Raw genomic sequence first — 26,327 nt, forward strand, 5'->3', positions numbered from 1 at the left:
AAGATATTGAATTTAACTTCAGTTTGGACGTATATGAACGTCAATTACGGAATTTTAATTTTTAAATTGTAAAATTCCAAATGGAGTGAATTATGTAGTATTCTGCAATTTTTTTGTCATAAGCTACTCACTAGGCCGGAGCCAAACTGAGTAACTTTGGCTCAACTCCCTTATTTGTATTTAAAAAAAAAAAATACTATTTAATATATGTATAAATAATATATTCAGAGTTTAATAATTAAAAGTATTTGTAATAAAAATAACTCATAAACTATAATCTCTCTTGGCTAATAAAAGTCAAGAGCAACAATATTTTTCCAGCCTTTTATAATGAAAGGATTGACAAGAAAACTTATTGGGAAAAGTTGAGATCTAGATTATCATTGAGCCAATTGAAGTAGTTCAATGTAGATCGTTAGTGCCTATCTCTTTGATGAATAGGTCCAATGTTGCAGGTCCTACAGTAGGCAGTAGGCTAATTAGTGTGGTTTACAAAAATACTTCTGATAAAGTTTGTGGGACATTAGAAAATTGGACGTAGCACCAGTATCAATTATGAGCCATGGATACTCAAATTAATTTCTGGTTTGCAAAGCAGATTCAAATATGAATGATACTAGATTTTATTTCATGTTATGTACTTTCCATTGGTACCGTAGTGTTTGGTCCACCGTCCCACCTCTGCATCATTTTGGCACTTACACCAGGCAGCATCACATGATGCTATATCAAATTAAATGACTCTTGTAGAGTAGGGTACGTTTTTTGGATAAGGAATAAATACAATTTGAATTAAATACAAATAAATCAACTTGTGTGACATAGATTAGACCTTTCGCTGACAGGTTCGAGCACATCCACTACTTCTAACTTCGAATACAAATTATAACATATAAATGAACAATGTGTATATAGTTATAAATTTATACTAAACCGACATCGCTTGTTATAAAAATGGAAATATGAAAGCGATAATAATAATCGGGCGGACCGCATCATTTTAAGAAGGATTTGAGATGATGCTGCATGGAAAATATTGTTTTATAGTAAAATGATGCATCATCTTGAGAAGGATTTAAGTTACATACGTCGATAATTTGAATTATAGCTAGCCAATTTTAACCTGTGATAGCATTCAATTCTTTTATCAATTATCGTTTATCAAAGATTTACGTGTAACTACCTTACTATCTCTGGATACTGCAACTACGGAAAAGAATGCATCATATATGTACATTGATATGGGGAGATCTGTTCCACGTATGGGTCGGACGAAAGAATTACTCCCTCCGGATAAAAAAAAGAGTTCACTTAGCCTTTTTTCCTTGAATCAAAAAAAGAGTCCACTTAGCAAATCAAGAAAGAATTAACCTTATTTTTCCATATTTGCCCCTATTAAGTGTTATATGATCAAATCTCAATGCCTATTTAATTAGGGGTAGTTTAGTCAAATTACCTATTTTTGTCTAGGAGTTAGTATTTTCTTAAGAAGTGTGTAAATGGCTAAGTGGACTCTTTTTTAGATCCGGAGGGAGTATAAAACTAGGAAAACCCCAACAAAAATATGAGGTATCATAAAATTTGGACAGCAATTGTTTTTTAGTTTTATAGTTAAAGGATAATTCGTAGGCTGATTAACCTATTGAAATTCGTAAATATGCAAATTCTATATTATGTAATTACCAAGATTAAAACATGCTGTCTTAACTTTTCTTTTTGCATGCAGTATGATTGGGTAGCTTAAAATATAAAGGAAGGAATTATTTGGAGTTACTTTGGGAGGTGACACACACTCATTTAAAGATATTTTGGTCCCGTAGCTATCACGTTTTACCTAAAATGATAAATTAAAGTACGGCAAGTAGAGTATATATATTAATTCGTGTGCCCCAGCGAAGTTTTGCATGGTATAAAGGCGTTCAAATGACCTGTCTCCGGTGTATTCTCAAAAAATTGGATAAGAAGAGAATTTTGAATCCATTTGAAATAAGAAAAAGTTCTAAGGTGGTAACAAAGGTGTTTCAAACACCACAAAAAAATGGTAATTTGCGGAGGTTGAGAGAGAGATTCTGACCGCGGAGGTTTTAACCTCCGCTATTTACTAAAGGAGGTTAAAACTTCTGCGAATTGCAACTTTCAACCTCCGCAAATTACCCATTTTTTTATAGTGAAAATTGCCCCAGATAGATCGTGAGTTTGCGGCATGTCGTCGTATTTATTTAATCTTCTCGTTTGGCTCCGTCTATAATTATGGTGCATGTAAATTTATATATGTGCATACGTGTTAGAATATTTACTACTACATATTTATAAATATTAGACAGTGGACTTAATTATTGCCGTATACTATTACTTAGATCATTATGGGCAATGGCGAAGTTAAAATTTCACTAAAGGATTCAAAATATAAGGAACTAAGCGCACGAAAAAATTAAAAAGATTCAACATCTACCACTCCCTCCATCCCAATTTATGTGTGTGTGTTTTACTGGGGGCACATAGTTAATAATAAAAGAAAGACTTTTAAAATTTGTAAGGTCTAAAACAAACCATAAATATTTGTATGCCTATAAATCATTTCATTTAAGGGTAAAATGAGAAATTTAAAGTTAAATTGTTACTCTAAATTTATCGAAAAATGTCATTTTTTTTTGGGACTAACTAAAAAGAAAAGAGTGTCCCATAGATTGAGATAGAGGGAGTATATACATAAAAAGTTAATTTTAACCTTACATACACAGTGTAATTTTTCAATAAGAGACCGGATTTACATGAATTCTTTGCGCCCCTAACTCAACCTGTAGCTATAAAAATCTGTAAACTTTAAATTCTGAATCTGTCCATCTATATGCATGTTAAGACATTTAAGGAGTAGAATACATTGATGTACTTTAGCCAAACAAATCGTGAGAGAGAGAGATGGATGCCACAACTTCTCCGAATGAAGCACAAATTGTCAATGAAAAGGAAGCTCCACATGTGTGCATAGGAAACCAGACAGCTCACATGACAAGCCTTTTCACGCCGCCCTTTGTAAGTATTTGATGATGGTGGGTGTGGGTGGTCCTCTAAGCTAGCTTGCATTTTTCACATGCATAGTGCTTGTAAAGCGCCATTCATCACTGCTACCTTCCTGCAATCATCACTCTCCTGCATATATATACATTTCAATTTCTCTTCCTCCTCATGAATTCATTTTGCAACTAACTAATTCCATGCTAGATCCCACTTCTTAATTGAATCTTGTATGTCACCTTATAATGTGTCTTTTTTTAACGGTAACAAATCAGAGGCGGATTCAGGATTTAAACTCTATGGGTCCAACCTTAAGATTCTTAGTGTAAATCCGTCGTATTTTAAAAGTTATGGGTTCATGTCTACTATTTATTGCAGTTTTAATAAATTTTTACACATAAATTTATGTTCCGTGTCGAAAGTTGGGGGATCAATGGAACGCCCACCTAGCATGCTAGATCCGCCACTGAAACAAATAAAGAGTAGTCCGGTGCATAAAACATCTAGATTAGCAGGATCCCAGGAAAAAGTCGCACCCGAGGGATATGATATAGATAATCTATTCTAATGCAAGGATTAATGTATGCTTCCATAGCTCGAACCTTTGACCTATAGTCACATATAGAAACAACTTTACCGTTTTAGTAATAATATTGCACATAAAAAAGATTTAATATAAGTCTTAGCTCCGTAGAATATGAGATTTGTTATCTTGAAAATCATCACTATAACAAGTAAAAGATGACATGATAGTGTAAATCTTACTTATAGTGGCGACGCATTTAAGAGAATTTCAACTCCATTCCGATAACGGATGAAGTTTTAGAATACCTTTTTGTAATAACGCCGTCAGGTGGCGTCCCATATCTATCATCAATGAAATAATTGTGACAACTTATTTTATACCTTTTTTCTTAGATTCGTCGAAAATCACTTGTTAAATTTATGTGTCAACCTTGTCCTTATCACCCCACTTTCTCGATGAATTCCGTCACAAAATTCTTGATCAAAAAATAATTTTTAAGATTTTTCTTTTACGTCCTCATCTAGAAGGATCACATGAACAGTATTTAAATTTACCATCAAAGTGACTAAAATTTCGGATGCGCTATCTGCTGCTAAATTAAATCACAATAGTAGTGGAGATTCCATATGTTTTAAGTTTCAACGGGGACGCATTAGAGCAAATCCCAAAATTAAATGAACTTTTGAATATGGAGCCAAAGTTAGTCCCAGCTTTCATGCACGGAAAATGACTAATCTCCAACTTCATAATTAGATGGCATATATATAACACGACACTGCTCATCTCAACTCATTAGAAAGCGATACATAATTTACAAAAGTCAAATTCATATCCTCATTTTGATTTAGATTCCTGTTTGGCTGTTTAGTCGGTAGAACCAAGATTTAATTTAAATAGTGTTTTAGCGCGTAGGAGTTATGTTGCATGCCTTCTACTGCATATTTATCGTATGATCAAAAAGTTCCTTGTACTTCGAGGGTGTATAAAATATTGACCACAGGTGAGGGACTATATGATAGAATAGCTAGTAAAGATCCGATTATTAGACTAATTTGGTCAATTTTGCCAAAGAGGAGTGGGTTCATTTTGGTTGTGGGGGAGGTTTTTTTTTTTTGGGGGGGGGGGGGGGGGGTGTATGTATCCTTGCGATGAGTAGGTTAACGCAAGGGTGGCTAAATAAATTAAATTAGTGACCTAAACTCAAATTTTATAAGAGGCTTATATATTTTATGTATTAGAACTCATTTTACCTTTAAAAGATTGTATTTAGGGCTCCCCATAAGCCCTCGATCAAAAACTATAGTATTAATTTCTAGGCCAAAGTCATAAACAGCCCCCTAAACTTGTCTACATATTCTTCATGGCCATCTAAACTGACGCTTGTTCCGATTGAATGCCTAAACCCCTCCAAATTTGTACCATTTAGACACCTTTTGCTGAGGTGGCAAAAAACGTGTTCTTTACCCCCTTTAAGCGCGTGAAGCGAATCCAATTAATATATTTTTTTTTTCAGCTTATACATCTAATAATATAATCTAAATAATTTAAAAAATAACAATTAACTAAAAAAAAAAAAGGAGGAAGACGACTGGACTGGTATTCCTCCTCAGTTTTTCCATCCAACTAATTTTTCCCACCCCTCCATTCCCGTCATCTCTCTGCAATTTGACTTCTTCCATCTATTTTTTTTTTTTTAGTTTCTTTGTATTTTGTTCATTAGAAATCGTATCAGATTTAGGTCTCAAAATTTTCCGGCGAAGCTCCATTTTTTCCCGCAAGATTGACACGAATTAATTATTTTTTCGGGTCAAAGTCCGTTCTTGCTCCTCGTAATCGTGGGAAATGGGATGAGGAAAATGGTTACTAGTTGGGAAGAAGGTGAAATAGGGGGCGGCAATATATCGGTAGCAATTTGAACGAAAACAAGGTGAGTTTTTTTTTTCCAAATGGGAGACCAGCTTCTCAAGCTATTCCTATCTGTTTAGCTTGCCATTTTTTATTTTTATTATCCTCTAGCTTGCCATTTTGATTTTGTTTTGAGTTGCGTATTCCAACCTCTTTCCAATTGGGTTCTAGAGAAGTTAGAGGATGAAAGCTCATTGCTGGAAAATTGCAGTGGTGCTGGAAGCAAAAGCTTAAGGCTGATTAACCTCGTGTTGGATGCTACTATGTAGCTGGCGCCGGTGGAGGGGGGAGTGGGGTTCGGTGGGGAAGAAGAGTGGGCGGGGCGGGGTGGGGTGGGGTGGGGGTGGGGGTGTGTTGTGGTGTTTGGGTTAATTAAAAAAAAAAATTAAATGTATTTTTGATTTATTTAAGTAAAGTTACTTTTAAAAAAATAATAATTTGGATTCAAATGCCAAGTGTCATTTTTTAATAATTTTTTGGACTAACCTGCCACATGTCGTCATTTAATTGGTCATTTTGCCAGGTCACCGCGAGTGTAATACACACATTTTATATTTTTTGCTGATTGTAAAAAAGGTGTCTAAATGGTACAAATCCGCAGTGGTTTAGGTGTCAAATTGGAACAAGCGTCAGTTTAGGTGGTTATGAGGAATATGTGAACAAATTTAGGGGCCGCTTATGACTTTGGCCTAATTTCTTATGTTTTGCCCAATATCGGAGGCTTTTTCCCACGCTTAGTCCAAAACATGTAAACCCGACCTAGCTATCCATGCCCCTTTCGAATGCAACTGTTTGATTTATCCAGTGGTCACCTGAATATGGCTGTCACCTCTCTGTGTTATTCTTGTACTACTTTGTTTAAACATGATATTTGCGATGGATGCACTATTAAAAAATTACTAGTTTCCTACTGAATTTCCACTGAAAAATCTTCAGTGGCTATTTCCCACTGAATGTCGGTGAGAAAAAACATAAATAGTAGAGTTTTCACACGAAAAATTTATGAAGTTTTCCAGCGTTTCAATGGGAACTTGTTTCCCACCATGCTTTTCGATGAGATTGTTCGGTGGGAATGGAATGGAAAAAAATCATATTTTATAAAGACAAATTTTAATTTTGAATGTCGGGGGAAAATCTCTTTTTCTAGTAGTGATGCAGACTCCAACCTTATTTCAATCCAGCAAATATTCGTGATCTCGGTGTGATGGTGGACAACATTGGAAGATATGCATTTAAATGTAAGTTTCTGGCCCTTAAATTGATGATGAGAGGAGGTTGTTCATTGAGACCCGTTTGAAGGCGGCAACTGTTCATGCAAAAGACCTGAATTAGGAGGGGGTGTTGGAGCGTATAATGAACACCTTGAAAGATGACTGTCATTTATTTTTAATAGTTTTAGCACTTGTGTTGATATTAATATCTTTTAATTTTAGGGAAAGCAAAACATTAGAAGCTGCAACCCGGTTCACTAAGATCTCTATTACCACCTTGATGACCCATTTTCGGGTCAGTATGAGGTAAAAGTTAGAAACAAAAAAAAAAAAAATTAAATCCAGCCTGAAACGCTATGCTGTTTACACATGGTAGTCGTGTGTCTTTGTAACTAAGAAATCAAAAGGGAAATTATGTGGTAAGACCCTTCTTAAGACTTAAATACATAGATAATAGTACTTTTTGAATATTACAAAAATAAAAGATTTTATTTCGTATATAGCTGTTTTTAAGAATCACAATAGATAATTATAATCCTTAACTTAAGAGATTCTTTCCAATCCTTAAAACAAAATACTGCACAACTAATACCAAATCTCTCTCTCTCTACAGTATTCAAAATATTCTGAAAGAGATCTAATAATTTTTCTCTACATCACCGATTTATGCAATCTTCTCCCAGAATTATCCATTATTCGCTCAACTATATCCCATTTTCTGATATACCTATTTTCGTCTACTGGGTTGAATTTCAAATACTGAATATACTGATTTGAGCTATTCGATTGGAACTCTTTTGATATATGTCTTCTGGTATATTAATATTTATACCAAGTATTTTATATTTGGTATTAGTTAAATATCAATATGTTTAGATGTTGTTATTACAAGTGACTTATGCCAAATATTTGAACAATATATTGTTATAAGTACTCTAAAGTAACAAGATATAAAGTTTTTATTAAAAGTAAATTTATTCCTGGTATTTTTTGAAACCAAGGAATAAAATATTTTATTATAGGTATATTTAGTCCAAGCATGTTTAATACAAGATATAAAGTATTTTATTGTAGGTATATTTAGACCAAGTGTTTAAAGTGTTCATAGATCAAATATTGCCACATGTCTTTATAAGAGTTATATTTGGATCCTCTTTCAAGTGTTGCATTTCTCATAAAATTTTATGTATGTTGCAAATAATTTCTAGGACCTGAAACGTGAATTTCAGTTCCTAAATATATCAACATGAGGTCCAATCTTTTTGGGAGCAAAGTATCATTTTTCTCAAGGAAACGTACGGGTTTTACACACCGCTTCGATCTCGTTGTTCCGTTTTGTCGCGTTGTTGAATCCGGGATTTTTTCGAAGTGAAGTAAGGTGGAAGAAGAGTTATAAGGTAAGAATTCTCCTTTCCTAGATATATTTAAATTCATCCAGGTCATAGCTAAATTGTGGGATGAAAAATACGAAATTAATTGCAGGGAATCGTATTTTGATGTTGTTGTTGTGGTATGGACTGTTTGGTGATTTTCTAAATAGTGTTGTGGCTGGAATTTGGTGGATTTAGTATGGTAATAACTTGGGGGAAAATAGAAGAATTAGGGAAAATGTTGTCCGATTCGTTACGACAAGTGTATCGCTTGATATACGTGATATACCAAGTGTATCCTTAGCCTAACGAGAGACGTTATCGTTGTTATACGCTGAACCGCTAGACAAGCAGCGAGGTTGGATTGGCAGGAAGCTAACGAGGTATGTAAGGTTTCTTCTTTCCTTTCTTTTGGCAATAACCTAACGGTACTAACGTAATATGTCCCCCAATAAAAAGAAACTCTATTCTACTAGACATAAGGTTCATGTTCTTCATTCCCTAATATATTATATGATTCATGTTTCACTAGATCTTCAGATTTCCATTGAGTATGTGTTGATGACGATAATTACATAATGAATTCGGAGGCTACCAACCTTACTTCACTCTGATGTTCTCAGATTATGTTTTTCTAGTGTCTAGTGTGTATATATATATATATATATTATGACGCCAAGCCGCGCTATAGTCGGCCGGGTACGGCACCTATTCTGCATACCACTGCAGTTGGGTACGTTATGAAGATGTTAGCCCCAGAGAGCGGCTTGATGATGATGATGCAGCCCCATAGTATGGTTTATATATGTGTGTCTTTTTTTTTTTTTTTTAAAAAAAAAAGCATGCATGTCATATGCCTCGGTTACATTCAGAGTTTCAGGTTGTTTCTGCCTTATTTCTCTATTTTTAGTTAGGCAAAAGTCATAGATAGCCCTCTAAACTTTACCACATTTTCCTCATGGCTATCTAAACCGGGGGTTATACCTATTGACTACCTAAACTACCCTGAATTTATACCACATAAGCACCTTTTGGCCTTTTTTTAATTACACTTGGGCGCGTGTACATACTCCCCGATGACGTGTACTTTAGCTCCATTTAACGCCTCCCACGTGGAAAATAAAATCCATGTGGTTTTTTAAAAAAAAAAAAAAAAAAAAAAACGGGTTCCTAATGTAAATGGGCCTACCACTAACCTAATTCCCATTTTTGCTCTTTTCTCTCTCCCCGACCCGTCTCTCTCTCACCGCGACATCATCGACGGTGAGCATCACCGTCGATTAAAGGTGTTTTGAGGATAATATCTTACGTGTAAGTATCTTAAACCTTTGTATCTCTCTAGATTAGTTGTTAATCGTGTTCATAATGGTTGTTTAAGCTTGCTAGGGTTTTACTTTTTGAGATTAGTTTAGTTTTTTTGGTGTTTGTTTAATATTCCGTCCCTTTCCGTTACTATATTTGTAGTGTAGTAGTCGTTTCTTGGTGGTGAGTGGGATTAGAAAGTTAGTATATATTCGTCCCTTTCCGTTACTATATTTGTAGAAAGTTAGGTTTTTAATTTCAGATTTGGGGTTATGTGTTTGAGAATATTCCCGCTCCATTTCGTAAAATATGCCTTAAAAGTGTGCCCTTTTGCTGAAATTAAATCATTTTGTGATTTTTTTTTCCAGGTTTACCTTACTAATTGACCATGGAGGAGGTCATATTTACACACATTCACTACGGTGGGACCTTTGTAGAAAATCCTGACCCTAATTACCATTCCTTTTTAGTGCCAATCATCAGGTATATCGAGAAAGACTACTTTTCCCTAATGGAATTGCTTTATTATACTAGAGAATTAGGCTATTTATCAGTTGATGGTTTTTTTTACCAAGATGCAAATACTAGAGAATTCAATGTTATTGAGTCTGACAGACATCTACTGGACCTAATAAAAGACCTAAAAAATGAGGACCCCTTTCATGTATATGTCTTTCATTCATTGGATACTGCCTTGGCTGAAACTGATGGGCCTGTTGGTCTCTTAAAAGGCCCAGAAGTTTCTTCTAGTCCAACTAGGTCATCAAAAGGGGTTGGGGCTGCTGATAACTTAGATAAAGAGGGTGTTAGGTTCTTCGATAACCTAGATCACAAGAGTGTTTGGTACCTTATGATAGCCTAGATCGGGAGGGTGTTGGGGTTACTCGTAGAGTTTGTATATGGGGTTACTAGTGACAAGTTAGGTGAAGAAGCATCTAATATATCTGATTGTGTGAGTAGTGATTCAGATCTAGGAGAAATACCACCAGAAGATGGGCCAGATATAGATGAGGAGTTGAGAGCTATTAGACAAGAAAGAAGTAAACAAATAAAGAAAAAAAAGGCTGCTGCAACTCAAGAAATTCCAGTTGGAGAGGCTGGTGGTATAGATAGAGGGTTTGACGATATTGGGAAAAATAAGTCTAACAAATATGCTGGGAAATTGGGTGGAGATGAGGAATATATTGATAGCTCTGACTGTTGGAGTGAAGATAGTGAAGAACAACTTGATGTAGATGCTGTAAGGGGGGTAGATTTACCTTCTAGAAGGAAAAGCAAAAAGTTAGGTATGATGAAGATTGTAAGGTGGCTGTTTTTGAGCTTGGAATGGTCTTTGATGGTGTAACACAATTTAGAAAGGCTCTAGCAGACTATGTTGTAGAATATAGGAGGCAGTTGAAGGTAAGACCAAATGATAGCCATAGGGTGAGGGCTAAGTGTAAAAATACCAAGTGTAAGTGGGTGTTGGCAGCTAAGCTTGATAGGGACACAGGTGATTTTAAGGTGATTACCTATCATCCCATTCACAAGTGTATTCCTTTGAACAAAAACAAGATGTGCACTTCTAAGCTAATAGCAAGGAAGTTCAAGGACAGAATTGTCTCTCAACCTTACATTAGGATATGGGAAATTCAGGAATTGGTAAGGGACAAGCTTGGTCTTTATGTTGGTAGTACTGTTTGCCACAGGGCAAAATAGAGGGTTATGATAGAAAATATGGGTGACTGGAATCTAGAATTTTCCAGATTATGTGACTATGCTGACATGATCAAGCAAACCAATCCAGGAAGTAGTTGTTGGGTTAAAATTGATAAGGAGACTGAACCTCGGAAAAACTTTTTTGTGTACTTCTATGTGTGCTTCCAGGCATTTAAGCAATTTGGTTGGATGGGTGCAGAAAAATAATAGGATTCGATGGTTGTTTTCTGAAAGGAGCTTGTAAGGGTGAGCTATTGGTAGTTGTGGGCAAGAATGAGAACAACCAAATGTATTCTATTGCCTGGGCAGTGGTGGATACAGAGACTAAACATAGCTGGAATTGGTTCATAAAGTACTTGATTCTTTGATCTGAATTTGGGAAATGGTGAAGGGTTGACTGTAATGTCATACATGCAAAAGGTACCATTTCTATTCCATTTAATTAAAATTTCAGTTTAGTAGAGGATATTTCAGTATGTTTAACTATTTTTTTTTTTTTGGTACTTTGCACACTTTTGGAAGGGACTTATTCCTGTCTTATTGGAGTCACGCCAAATCGAGACAAGGAGATGTGCTAGACATGTTTGGAGTAATTGGCACAAAGAGTGGAGAGGAGAAGAAAGAAGGAAGCAGTTTTGGAGATGCTCTAAGGCTAGCTTTGAAGTCAAGTTTAAAGAGGAGATGGATAAAATGGCCAAATTGGGTAAGCCCAAGATAATGGAGGATTTTATGCATTATGAGCCTTTTACTTTTTGTAGGGCATAGTTCAAGTTTCATTCCAAGTGTGATGTTGTGGAAAATAACATGTGTGAGACTTTTAATTCTTGGATCTTAGCTGCTAGACATAAATCTATTATCACCATGTTAGAGGAAATTAGGCATAAAATGATGAATAGGCATGTAGACATGATCAAATTTGCTGAAACTTGGATTGATGATATTGCCCCTATGGCAAGAAGAATATTGGAAGAGAACAAGGAGTTGTCTAATAGGTGTCATGTTCAATGGAATGGGGTTCATGGTTTTGAAATTAGAGATGGTGGGTTCACATTTGTTGTCCACTTGGATAAGAAATATTGTATTTGTGCCGTGGATGTTAAGGGGTGTTCCTTGCCCTCATGCTGTTTGTGCTTATTATTACTTGAATCAAGATCCTGATGCACATGTAGAGCATTGGTATAGGAAGGAAACATTTCTTAAGGCTTATAGTCACTTCATCCAACCTATTACCAATATGAGGATGTGGCCTAAGACTACAAACCCGTGATAGAGCCTCGGTGCCAAGAAAAATGCCTGGAAGACCAAAGAAGAAAAGAATGAAGGATAAAGATGAGCCAAAGAAATATGGAAAGCTGTCAAAGAAGGGTGTGAAGATTGTTCCGAGATAGAAGACTCATGCATGGATATGAAGTCTTCCATGTATGAGATAACCTAGTTGACTTACAATAGGTTTTCCTAGTTTTCCTAGCTTAAGTGTACATGCGGTGTATACATATTAGGAGTGTATTTCCTAGTTGTTTACTACTTAGGACTCTACAATTACTATGTGTATAAATAGAGCTAATCGTACATGATCAATTTATCAATAATACTCAACCTTCTCTCATCTCCACTAAATTTGTCTAATTCTACATGGTATCGAGCATTAAACACACACAACTACGCCGCAAAACACGTTATCGGTAAACACAACAATGGCCTCAAACTCGCCTCCTCTTCCTTGTCCCTCTCTCGCCCTCACCGCATCACCTTATGGCCGCTTGCCCTATCAAGCTAAAGCCTACCAACTACCTTATTTGGAGAACTCAAATCGTACGTTGATGCAAGTCATGAAAGTGACAAAAATTGTCCATGAAAACAAGCCTGAGACAGGTTCATCTGAGGACAAAGATGATACTGGAAAGGCTGCTGATGAAAAGGAGAAGGAGAAGATCTCTGAGAGCAGTTGGGATGAACAAGATGTTCTTGTGAGGACTTGGATATCGAGAACAATACCGAGGAAAGTATGTACCTCATTGTTGGATGCAACAACGCGCCCAAAGAGATGTGGGAGTGCTTGGAGGAAGCTACCTTCAAGCAACAAAGGATAAAGAGTTCAACTTAAGCAACAAGCTGCAAAACATTAAGTTAGGGACAAAGAAACTTGATGAGTATTTGAAAGAATTCAAGGGCATATGTGATGGCCTTGCTGCTATACACAAGCCGGTCGATGAAGATAGCAAAGTCATTAACTTTGCCCGAGGTGCAGGTTCAAAGTATAAGACCTTTAGAATTTGTCGTGTTGGGCAAAGCTCCATATCCCACTTGAATGAATTTGTCAACTCTCTTAGAGGTTTTGACATGAGGGAAGAAGAGGAGGAGATGCCCGACGGAGACTACAATATGGTTTTCACTACACAAAGAGGTAGGGGAAGAGGAAACTATAATCGAGAGAAGAGGAAACTCGACTACAATTCAAAGAGGAAGGGGTTTCGGACACTGCGGGACGAGCTACCACAAACCAAAACACTCGGAATAACCAAGGCATGCGGGGTTCAAATAATGGAAAAGGAAGAACTAGTACCGAGGCACTGTCAAGTTGTGGAAGAAACAATCATTCGGCCTTGAAGTGCTTTTACGGATGGGACTACTCGTATCGAGTGAAGAAGATCTTCCTCGGGCCTTAGGTTCTTTGTCGACTGCGAATCCTACGGTGAGGATGAAGCCATGTATATGGACTCGGGTGCCCTTACACACACATAACAAATACAACAGTAATCTGTCGATCTCCACACTTATAAAGGAACCGATAAAATAATTGTTGGGAATGGTGCACGGTTAGATATTACACACGTTGGCAATACAAAGAAATCGGGATTGCATATTAAGGATATACTTTGTAGTTCCCAACATTGCAAGAAACACATCGAGTTAGTAAAATTGCAAAAGATAATTGTGCAAAACTTGAGTTTGATGAGTTTGGTTTTTTTGTTAAGGACGAAGTCGGGGACAACTTCGGCCAAGGACTTAATACAAAAGGACTATATCATTTGGAAGATAACAACCTCTATGCCTTAGCGGCAACACGCGGGATTGGAAGAAGTCGAGAGTATTTGGCACTCTAGATTAGGTCATCTTAGTTTGAAGTCTTTAAAATTATTGAGTAGTAGCAAGAATATTGATGTTAGAAGTTGGAACAAAGTGCCTACTATGCCGTACTAGCGTCGATTAGGGAAAAGTTGTAAACTTCCTTTTGATTCAAGAAATAAAATTGAGAAGTTTCCTTTACATAAGATACATTGTGATCTTTGGGGTCCAGCACCAGTTGTGTCCTCTCAACATATGAAGTACTATGTGGTTTTTGTGGATGATCATACAAGATATACATGGCTTTATCCCTTAAGAAAGAAATCTGAGTTTTATGAAGTGTTTCTTAAATTCCAAAAGATGGTTGAAAAACGGTTTTCTAACACTATTAAGATATTCCGATGTGATGGAGGCGGTGAATTCATTCGAAATTTGAGTTTGTCAAGCACTTGGAAAAGCGTGGTATTATCGGGCATATATCTTGTCCCGACACCCCGAACAAAATGGCATATCGAAAGAAAACACGGACATATAGTAATTTGGATTGACACTTTTGTTTCATGCTAGATTGCCTCGGTTTACGTAGGTTGAAGCCTTTGTATTTGTGTTTTTGATAAATAGGATGCCATCTTCGAGTTCAAAAGAATGAAGTTCCTTTTGTGAAGTTGCATGGTGTTGAACCGGACTATAACGACTGAAAGTCTTTGGTTGTAGGTGTTATCCTTATATAAAGGGACAAAACAAATTTTCACCTAAAACATACTTGTGTGTTCATTGGCTATAGCGATCTACCTGGGGATATAGATGCTATCATCATGACTAGGAAAGTCTATGTGTCTAGACATGTTATTTTTGATGAGCTTACTCTACCCTATGTTGAAACGGATCAACCAAGTGCCACGGTGTCTCGCTCACTCGCCTAGCTACTTTATTTGAGTTCTTTTCTAATATGCGGGAACGGTGAGCTTTCGGTGACGATAACATCTCGGGGAAGTGTTGTTAGAATCTAATAACAATCTTTGAGACAAGAGATGATGTGAGCACTTGTGGAAGAGCTACCGAGAAGACTAACACAAACACGAGTTTGTCATGAAACTGTTCTTGTGCCCGCGTGATGTGGAAGGAAATGTGACACAAGATGATGATCTAACGGCTGTGAAGATGACACAAACGATGTCACAGTGATGATAATGTTCATGCGGGTAATGTTCGTACACTGAAAATGGAGGAACTCGAGGCACTAGCCGGTGTTGCGTGTACGGGATCCTGAGGCATACAATTGGAAGTTGACTGTCAAAATCGTTTAATGTCAACGGAGATAGTGACAATATACCTATACAAGTCCCTCGGATCAGTGAAGTTGCTCGAAACGGGTGAATTAGAATTAGAAGCAGCGAGAAGGACATCACGTGATGACTAGACACAAGGAAAGAAAATGCCCATGACTTACGCAACCGTTATTCTTTGAAAAGATAGATGTGGAGCCAAAAAGTGTGAAACAAGCACTTGCTAGTCCCCAGCGGTATGCGGTATGCAAGAGGGGAAATTGATGCACTAAACGAAATTAGACTTGGATTCTTGTTTCAGCTGAGACATGAATATTGTTGGCTCAAGATGGGTGTTGAAGACTAAGTTGAAGTCGATGGCACTATTGATAGATATAAAGCCGGGTTGGTTGCCAAGGGATACTCGCAACTTGAAGGCATTGATTTTGAAGAAACATTTAGTCCGGTAGTCAAAGCTACAACTATAAGGGTGGTTAAATACTGTTCTTATAAACATTTGGTCTATAAGGCAATTGGATGTTAAGAATGCTTTTTTACATGGATTTCTTGAAGAAGTGTATATGAGTCGGCCACCGGGGTTCGTTGATCCAAGATATCCGGATCATGTATGTCTCCTCGAAGGCATTGTATGGGCTCAACAAAGCACTAGAGCCTGGTTTGACGGGTTTAGTATTTACTTACTACACCTTGGTTTTCAATGCGGCAAAACGGTCTCAAATCATTGTTTGTCGTTAAGAATAGAAGAGGTATTATCTTACTCTACATATGTGGATGACATTATTATCCTTCAGAGCTCGGATGAGTTCATTAGTGATATAATTTATGGCACTTGCAAAAGAGTTTGCTATGAAAGATCTTGGACCATTACACTAACTTCTTAGGAATTGAAGTACATTATTTCAAAGGAGGGATCCGCCAGTCCAAGGAAGTATCTTTGAGAATTGCTAAAGAAGACTAATATGGCACTTGTAAAACCGGTTGGCACGCCTTTGGCACAAAAACATGGTCTACAACTAGCGACGAAACCTGGCGATGCATTATTATATAGGAGTGTTGTAGGAAGTCTCGATATACGTCTAACTAGGCACGATATATCACGTACGATTAATCTAGTTAGTCGGTTTATGCGGGCTCCAAACAACGAACATTTTCGGTAAAGAGGATTCTTAGATATGTGAGAGGGACGTCAAACTATGGTGCAGGGTTGCTAGCTAGATCACCACTTAGATTGTATAGATTCTCGGATGCGGATTGGGAGGTTGTGCGATAACAAGGAGGTCAGACCACGAGTTACTCAATATATCTAGGTGCAAGCTGCATCTCTTGGGCCTCAGAAAGCGGCATACGGTGTCGAGGTCAGTCTTTGAAGACGAGAATATAAAACCTTTGGCCTCAACATTGTTGAAATGACTTGGATAATATACATTCTTAATGATATAGGAGTGTCTTTGAAATCGGCACCAACGCTTATTTTGTGACAACATCGGTGCATTATACATGATGATAAATCCGGTTTTACATCTAGAACTAAACATGTGGAAATGGATTATCACTGTAAGGAGAAGGTAGCTAGAGGACAGCTTGTGACACGTTTTGTGAGAACTAAAGATCAGCGCGGATATTCACACTAAGGCATTGACAAAGCGAGGAGTTCACACGATTGAAGCAAGCTAGGAGTGTGCGTACCACCTTTCATACGCAAGCTTGAGGGGAAGTGTTGCGAGATAGAAGACTCGTACATGGATATGAAGTCTTCCATGTATGAGATAACTAGTTGACTTACGATAGGTTTTCCTAGTTTTCCTAGCTTAAGTGTACATGCGGTTGTATACGTATTAGGAGTGTATTTCTAGTTGTTTACTACTTAGGACTCTACAATTACTATATGTATAAATAGAGCTAATCGTACATGATCAATTTATCAATAATACTCAACCTTCTCTCATCTCCACGGCTGTGTAATTCTACAAAGATGACTTGTTCATTGTGCAAACAAGTTGGCCATAACAAGACTGCCTGTGGAAGAAGAGTAAATACAATTGAATTTGTCATATTCTTAACTTTAGTTTGTTACATATAAGTCTCTAATTTTCATCCCATTGTTTCTGTTTGGTAGCACGGAATGGGTGGTCCTTCTCAACCAATACCCTTAAATGAAAGGCAAGAAAGTCAATCTCAACCAACTCCTTATTCTCAATCCATTTCTGTTTGTAGTGACACGAGTTACGTACGAGAGATGCCTATTTGTTGCTCGACACAGTGATAAGTATATCTTGTAAAAGTTATTTACATCTTCATTTAAATTGTACAATTTATACACTTTGTATTATTTATATTTTTAATTATGTAATATAGTCTAGAACGAAGAGTCTGCGTATCATTGCTAGTTCTGATCGAAGCTCAATTTGTGGTGACACGAGGGGCGTACTGTGATAGCTCATGAAAAGAGGGCTCAAGTTGGGCTGGCGGGGGAAGGAGAAAAAAAATTCACAAATGCAAGAGGGGTACCATTTGTGAGTGGAAGAGAAGATTTTTCTTCAGGTCAATTGCCACCATTATCAGGCCACAAAAAGGCATATACTACTGCTTGGTTTCTTTGCCTCTTGGAAATAAAAGTAGGCCTACCTATTTGGTTTTGGTGTATACTCTAATCATTCTTGGAGCACAAGTCTTTAATGTAAGTTCACTCTATGATTGGCCTTTATCTTTGTTCAACACAATTTACTAATGTTTCACATTTTAATTGAAGCCTGGTACAACAAGTGAGAGGGTTCTACATGGTGCAACAAACTTGAAGAGTGCTTCGCAACAAATATTGATATTGGTTATAAAGCTCGTGGTGAAATGGCAAGGAAAAGATGCAATGACCACGTCGGAACTATCTAGATTGAGAGCCAACAAGAGAAACCAAAAGGTGCATCGAAGCAACCGGATCTTGACAAAAGGAAGCTCCAACAAGTAGTTAATGTAGGAAATTTGTCACATTTAGGGTATTTGAAACAATGTCTTTAGTATATGTAAACTGCAGCAGTGCTGTCTAGCTAGACTTATTATTATGCATTACTATTGTGCCAATGACATTAGCAATGGTACTTTTCGATTTGTGCTAATCAAATTTGTGCCAATACTACTCTTTAATTTATGCCACTGAGTCAAACATGCACGGGGCAGATCAATAGGATTGGAATATAGGCAGCTGTGGCAGTTGTGCCATTTCAAGACAATAAATTTCCTTAAAATACTCAACAACCAAATAAATGGGACGGTTGGAGTCAAATACAACCGATTAGGCCATAAATCAAACACCACATCGGGTGAATTCAATTCACTTCATTGAATTCACCCATCCATTTAAATCGATCCACTTAATCTTCCATTTCAACTATCTATAAAACTCACTAACTTCATCCCCATTCTCTTCATCCCATTCAAATTATCCCATTCACTTGTTAAAACAAGTTCATTCAACCTCAAAAATGTTGGCATATTTCGAGAAGAAATTAATACGGTCATACGTAGAAAGTGATGATTTCGTACGTTTAATTTAGCATCCATGTTTCATTTGCTATTTTTATTGCAATAGTTTAGTAATTTTTCATGTTTTTTTTTGCAGGTGCTTCCTACTAATATTCTTGATGTTTTACCAACCAAAAAAACTCATGCCGTTGTTGCTTATGGAGAAAAACGTTACACTATGACCTACAAAATTGGAAAACACGCGCGCCTCTATCTCGGGTGGAAAGACTTTCTGGAATCCGAGCAATTGACGGAGGGAGATACACTCTGTAGTTGGGTCTGCGAGTGTAAGTGCCGGGAGGGCATAGGATTCGATGTTCAAAAGAAAGAAGAGGAAGAGGAAGAGGTCATAGTTGTTGACTGGGTCTCTATTTTCTTTTCTATGTATGATGCTAGCATTTTAATGAACAATTGCTATGTTTCTTTGCTGATTTATATTCATGTCATATTTGCGACCAATTCACAACGCCAAACACAAGCCAAGTAATTCACAAAATCTAATAACCAAAACATTACTACAAACATAGAAGAAAATCTTTGTAGGAACATTACAAACAGTAACTAGGAAACAATTAGACTACCCAAAGATAATTTTTGTAAGTAAAAAACATAGAACAACAACGATAAGCCTGTTGAATTTGGCTTTTGCACAGTGTTGACACTCAATTTCGTCCCTCCCTTTTAATCTATCGGGCCTCTAAAATTATTAATGAAATAAATATTTTGTTTTCACTACCATTTTGTTATGTCTACTACTATTAATAGCGTTACTATTTTTTTTACTATCAGCATTACGAGCGTTACTTTATCACTTCAGGATTTGTACTGGTTAAATTAATTATAAATCAATACTTTAGTAAATCCTTTACTCTCTACATATTAATTACTAATCGCCTCATATAATATATGTTGTACTAGTTACTAATTATTAAATTAGAAGCCCAAAAGTGATTAAAACAAAGGGGAAAGGATCCAAATTTTCGGCCACAAATAAATGGCCCAATTCTCACCCGTCACCAGCCCATTACCACTCACCCAAAATGCAGCCCAACAACCAGACCAGCCCAATACCCGTTTTACCCGACCCAGCCCAAACGAATGTAACAAAAAACCTAATCCCTAATCTCTTTTCACTCTCAGCCTCAGCCCCTCTCTCTCTTCTCATCTTCATCTCTTTCACCTCCCTCTCCCTCTCTCCTCCATTTCGAGTTAAACCCAAAATCACCTTTAGCCATGAGAGCCTTTTGTCTATCCATTTTCATATACGTTTGCTTTCACTGAGCTTTTCTGGCGATTACAGGAAAGGCTTTCCATTTTCCGTTCCAAAACACGACGAATCCTCACAAACCATAAATGGTCGAACCATTTTCGGTAACCTCGAATCAAATCACATGGTTTGCTCAGATTCAACGGACTGATTTTTGATTTGCTTTGAAAATCCAAACCAGAAAGAAACCCGCCAAAAATGAGGCAAACCCTAGTTTTCGACACCTATAAAGAGGGCTTTAAGTCCTCAGCCGAAGGGAGAAGTTTTTGGGTCGATAGCATACTCTAAAATTTCCATACTACTTTGTTCTCCAGCTTTTTTTTGATAGAAACATTTCTGGGTTTGGATTCTGAGATTTCCGATTCGAATCGTCTGTCGTGTTTGGGTGTGGATTCGAGATCGTCGACGCCCCACTTCCTTTGTACCCACAAAAGGTCGGTAAACCTGATTTTTATTTTTTTTGTACTCTTAGTGTAATGAATCTATAGTTTGAGATAAAAACAATGAATTCGAGTTCTTGTCGTGTAAGTCACTTCGTATTTCACCTCGATTCTTGTTCTACTGTTAATAGCCTAAAATATTACTCTTCGTCAATTTTATCTGTCTTTGTTTTTGTGCGGTTGAGATTAGGCGAAATATGTGTTATCTACTAGTTTGGTTGAAATCGCGACTAAAAATGTGATTTGAGTTTGTTTGACATCTTTATCATGGCATGTTGGGTAAAGTGATTCTCGACTTTAGCTTTAAGACCTTTGATTCATTAATTTAAGTTAACTTTAATCTAAGTTGTTAGCTACGCGTCTCTGGTTTTGATTTAGAAATATTCGATTAAGGTTGATAACTATCAAGAGTTTAGAGAATTACAAGTTGAATATCAAATTTGGACCTTTTGTTCTGAGATCTTGGTTGATGAAGAAGCAGAATTTCAGTTATGGAGTGAGTTGTTAATTGAACCTACGAGTGCGATTTCGAATTTAGAATAGACGGTAGTCTTCTTTCATGTACTTTGATCAAGTCTAATTTATTTGTTCGCTGCATGTATCATGTTTGGTGAGTTTAGTTTCGATTTAGTAATTAATAATGTTTATCTATCCACGTCTTAGTTCGGTTTAGTTCCAGTCTGGTGGTAACAGTACTTGTGTGTTTGTGTTTTACCTCGATTCAGTTTTCAATTTTACTTAGTCACATGGTATTTTGGTTCGGAATACATATCGATTGATGGTTACGCTTATTCGATCTCGGTATAGCCTTGGTTTAGACTCTTAATATAAGCTGGTTTAGTCCTAAAACATACCAAATAAGACCTTATTTAATGGTATCACTTCTGTTCTTCCATGTTTACCCATTCCGGTCATTTGAATATTTGTCTTTGTCTAAGTTAAACAGGGATCTTATATGCCTATATCTTTATCAGTGCTAGCCTACAGTTTGCCCTTTGTGAAATCGGTATTCCCATGCCTATTCTGGCTCTATGTTGCGCCAGAATGTTTCCAGCATATAGGTGTTTTGTTCTTTTGAACTTTGCCTCAAATGAGCGACTATTTATAAAGTGTTCAAATGGTAGCATCTCTTAAACAGTCCATCTTCCTTATTTGCAAAACTAATCAGATCTTGTTTAAACTTTAGCTCTTGGGCTGATTAGAACTTACATACTTGTAGAATATGAAGTTTGGGTATGAAGAAGGTAGGTGGTTAGAAATCACGTATGGGAATCGTATATTTCAATTCATCACAGTGTTCAGTTGTGCAATGGTCCGGTTTAAGCTCATTATGCTAGTTATAATGTTTGGTTTGCCTTGTTTGTTTGCCTAGGCCACCAGGTCTAGTTATAATGTTTGGCTTCTTGATCTGTTGTTGGGTTCACTGTGTTTAGTTACAATGGCAGTGTCCCGGCTTTATTTTACTCGGCTTACTGTGTTGTCTAGTCCCTCTGTTCACTCCTGGATCCCCCTTTGCCTCTATTTCATTTTTTAATATACATGGCATATACGCAACCTACCGGTCTACTTTGAGTTTACATTTGTACATCTGACTTTATTCTTTGACTATATACTAATCCTTTTCCTTATCTTTCTTTTGCATGACCATCACATATGAGTCCGAGGGACTCGCTCGTCTTCCGCATTCGGTGTTGGGTCAAGGCCCAACGAAAATATTACTCCTCTCTGTCCAGCCTCTGTCCGCAGTAGCCTATGTAAAGAAATTACTGGGCTAAAAGCCCAATAGTAGCAGATCGGCAGTCCTAAAGTGGGCTGAGCTCATTTTGATTTCATTTGCTCCTTAGTTTCATTTTTATGTGTTTGATTTGGTATTGTGCAGCTAACTTTTTACTTATATGTTTCCTTAGCTAAATGAACTCTAGTAGATTAGCATGGAATTTAGCTCTAGTTAAAGGGTAGTTAATTTAAGAAAGACCGATTAATTCCGTAAGCTTCATTTCCTTTTATGTCAGAACTATTTATAGCATCTAATATTTATTTTACTTATTAATTTGCAAATAACGTAACTATATACTTGAGTCAATAGAATCATATTTTATTCCTGCTATCTCAAAATTTCAAAACGCTACTAATACACGAATATATAAATTCAAGAACCTTTTTTTTATAAATAATTTCTTCAAGATTTATCAAAGTATACATATTTTAGCCGAAATTGGTTAAATAAAGAAAAGAAAGATAAGTTTAGATTTTTCACATCACCATGTCCATATGACATAATTTTATCGAAAGATCCAAATCTGCCGAGTCTTCTCTTAAAAGCTATCACTCATATGCAAACTATCATATTTTCCACAAGGCTTATTTTAAATAACATTATTATATTTTATTTATGACTTTAGCAACACTTATAAAGTTATTTTCTTTTCTATAACAACTATATTTACCTAGCCTAATTAACCATAAGTCCGATCGGTTAACCATTGTTAATGGGTCTTAAAGGGTGCCTAATACCTTCCCTTTAGACTAATTGAACCCTTACCCAGAATTTTGGTTTCGTAGACTTTAAAAACAAATCAACTTTAGATAATTTCTTTAATTAACTTTAGGTGCCCTAATTCACCGTAAATAATTAGGTGGCGACTCCTTAACTTTAATTAACCCCGAAATTATCGGGATGTTGTAAACTATTTTGACTTAGGTTAAAATAGGGTATAACACACAGTCCCTCTCTTCCTTAATTTCCTTCAATTTTTGTTTCAATGAATCATACTTGCCTCCAAGTTCCTTCATTTTATATTTCAATGTATCCCTCTCTTCTTCAACCTCTTTAAGCTTCTCCTTCAAAAGCTCAACCTCTGGAGATGGATCAATCCATTTAAAATAGCCACATCCACCCTTATCCTACATAAAAGTAAAAGAAAATTATGAACACAACAAATCTGAAAAAATGGCCGAAAATCAAATTTCCAAAAAACAAAATTTTAAAATAGCTACTCACTTTTGGCATCTTGCAACCAAAGAATCTACGACCTGGGTTGTTAACTGTTCTCGAAGTTCTTACATTACAAGAATTACCACAATTATAAATAACATTTTCATCTATAATCCCTGAATTTTGTGACATTGCTATGAAGAAGAAAGAACCAAGACAGAAATAAGAGACAATATAGCCATCAACAACTATAAATCGAGAGACAAGGACGAAAAAAATTGAACTGAAACAAGAGAGAGAAACGGGGGATAAAGGAGGAGAAAGGGGAGAGAGAAACGGCGGAGAAAGGAGGAGAAAGGAGAGATTTTGGAATTTTTGGAATTGGGGTTTTAAATTTGGGGTTATTAAAAAAAAGGGTACGTTGGAGTTGCCATGTAAGCAACAACACAACCCTTCACGCGCCCATTTTGCGTGCAGCACACACGAGCTGCCATGTAGGCAAACGGTGCTTATGTGGTATAAATTCAGGGTAGTTTAGGTAGTCAATAGGTACAACCCCCGGTTTAAGTAGCCATGAGGAAAATGTGGTAAAGTTTAGGGGGTTATCTATGAATTTTGCCTTTTAGTTATGTGTTCTTGCCTTGCATACATGGTACATTTATCCATACTAACGTCCCTTGCTGGGACGCTGTGTTCTTGTGCCCGCAAAGTCCAGAGAGCCCGATAGAAGGATCCCCCCAGTAGGCGGCCCCAGCTTAGCATTGATGGTCGCACTCCGCTCTTCCAGGAGTTGTTGTAGATGTCGGTATGCTAGATGACTCTTGAGTGTGTGTGTGTGTGTGTGTATTGTATATTTGCATTACGGGTATGGCGGGTCCCTGTCCCAACCTTCTAACAGTCATGCTGCTCCTAGAGGCTTGTAGATATGTGTCCTGTGTTTAGTAGGGAATGCAGCCTCATTCGCCTTGTGTTCTGAGGTGCAGACTCACATGGTGGCCTCGTCGGCCCTTATATATATATATATATATATATATATTATTTTTTTTTGTTTTTTTGTGTGTGTGTGTGTGCATTTTCGTTGAGTCTTGTTGTTTGCAGGTGAATCCTTGTTTTATTTGACTATCATGTGATGGCCTTGTCGGCCCATAGCTCGTTCGAGTTAAGTAGTATGTAATGTACATTGGTGCCCGACAAGTAAGGCCCGAGTGCCTGTCGCACCACTCCGGTTTGGGGTGTGACACCGCCCCACCACCCGTCCACCCATGACATTCTCAATCAAATTTTATATAGTCTCAGTTAAGATAACAACAATGACAAGAACATTAAAGACAATGAATGTGTCATTTCGTGACCAAATGTGAATGAAGCTGGTTGAACAACACGTTCACGAGGCGGTGGTCGCAACAAAATAGGTGGACTAAAACCAAAATATATTAAAAGACCCTTAAACTTTTTAAATAAAATTCACATACTAGTGAGACACAAAAAAAAATCTACATGGCTTTGATCTAGTAATGAGAGTGCAATGGATGTTGTATAGGTTAGACACATGTCATGGTGTTAAACTCTCCCTATAAAAAAATATGATATTAAATGAAAATGGTAAAGGAATGAGCCCATATTTATCGAATTTTGAACCTTGTTACACTTGCTTCAGGAATTTTTTAGTTAAAAAAATATGAGACACAAAATAACTTGATTTCTGATTTATGGATCAATCAATGTGACAAACAGGAATAGTTAATTTAAAGAATCTGAATTGAAATTTAAAAATAAAATCATGAGAAACAAGAAAGAGATTATAAGGAGGAAGAAAAACCAGATTGATGAGAGAGTAAATACATTGTTTAATTTCATGGGAGATATATTTTATCGTATTAACTCCTCACTCCTATATCTAATAAATTTTTAAAAAAATGTTAAAATTTGAAAACACGCCTCAAGTATCACTTTTTTGTTAGTTTCCTACCTGAACTATCAGGTGTTTGCGTTTTCTACCTGAACTATCACCAACTATTTATCAAAAGACATCTGGACTATCAAGTGTTTGCGTTTACTACCTAAACTGTTACGAACTATTTATCAAAACACACCTCGACTAGTGCTGAAAACTCACAAAAATTGATATTTTTTACCATTATCTCTAAATTTGTTTAATTTTTCAATTAATATATTCCTTTAGTTATCTGCATAGAGTGCCATTTCACATCATTTTTAAATCAGAAAAAAGAAAAGAATGTACACCACGCAAAAACCGATGACGAAAATCAGAAAGCATGAAGTACCAACTATCTTTGTAGATCCCAATGCTGACAGTGACAGAAACCTCCTAGCTCCTCCTCCACAAGATTTTGACATCAAGTATCTTATTCATCTTCCTTCTTTTGGTCTTCTCCCCTCTTTTTGTCTTGGTCATTTTGATCATTTTCTGCTTCTTTATGGATTTCTTCTTCGGCCTCTTCTTCATGTTCTTCTTCCACTATTATTTATTATTATATCCACCGTTGATAAGAAATTTTATCCAAAAAATAGGAACAAAAACGATTTTGGTTGTTGGATTACCTCCCATATCCCCTGTGTTTAAAACTGCCATGGTAGTAAATATTTTATATGTCATAATTGATATTCATTAATGCTGTCATGTTTATATAATTATTCTTTAAAAACTGCCTACTTATGTTTTTTCCCCAAACCAAAAAATACAAAAGCCTTCCGGACAAACTGTTTACACATGCAATTTAGTAATCTTTGGTTCATGTCTGATTTCTTAGATGTTTGCACTCTATCATT

The 26,327-nt window shown here is 36.6% G+C and overlaps 1 protein-coding gene across 1 annotated transcript; it reads right to left on the minus strand.

Annotated features, from left to right (window-relative positions):
• Positions 1–23,299: 23,299 nt before the first annotated feature.
• On the minus strand, positions 23,300–24,155 carry LOC132062045 (uncharacterized). Its single transcript, XM_059454698.1, has 2 exons — positions 23,604–24,155; positions 23,300–23,506 (listed from the first exon to the last, which is right to left on the minus strand). The coding sequence occupies exons 1-2, from the start codon at positions 23,727–23,729 to the stop codon at positions 23,300–23,302; spliced, it is 333 nt and encodes a 110-aa protein (XP_059310681.1). The 5' UTR covers positions 23,730–24,155.
• Between the last annotated feature and the right edge of the window lie 2,172 nt (positions 24,156–26,327).

Source organism: Lycium ferocissimum, chromosome 1 (assembly GCF_029784015.1).
Source record: "Lycium ferocissimum isolate CSIRO_LF1 chromosome 1, AGI_CSIRO_Lferr_CH_V1, whole genome shotgun sequence".
Classification (NCBI taxonomy): Eukaryota; Viridiplantae; Streptophyta; class Magnoliopsida; order Solanales; family Solanaceae; genus Lycium; species Lycium ferocissimum.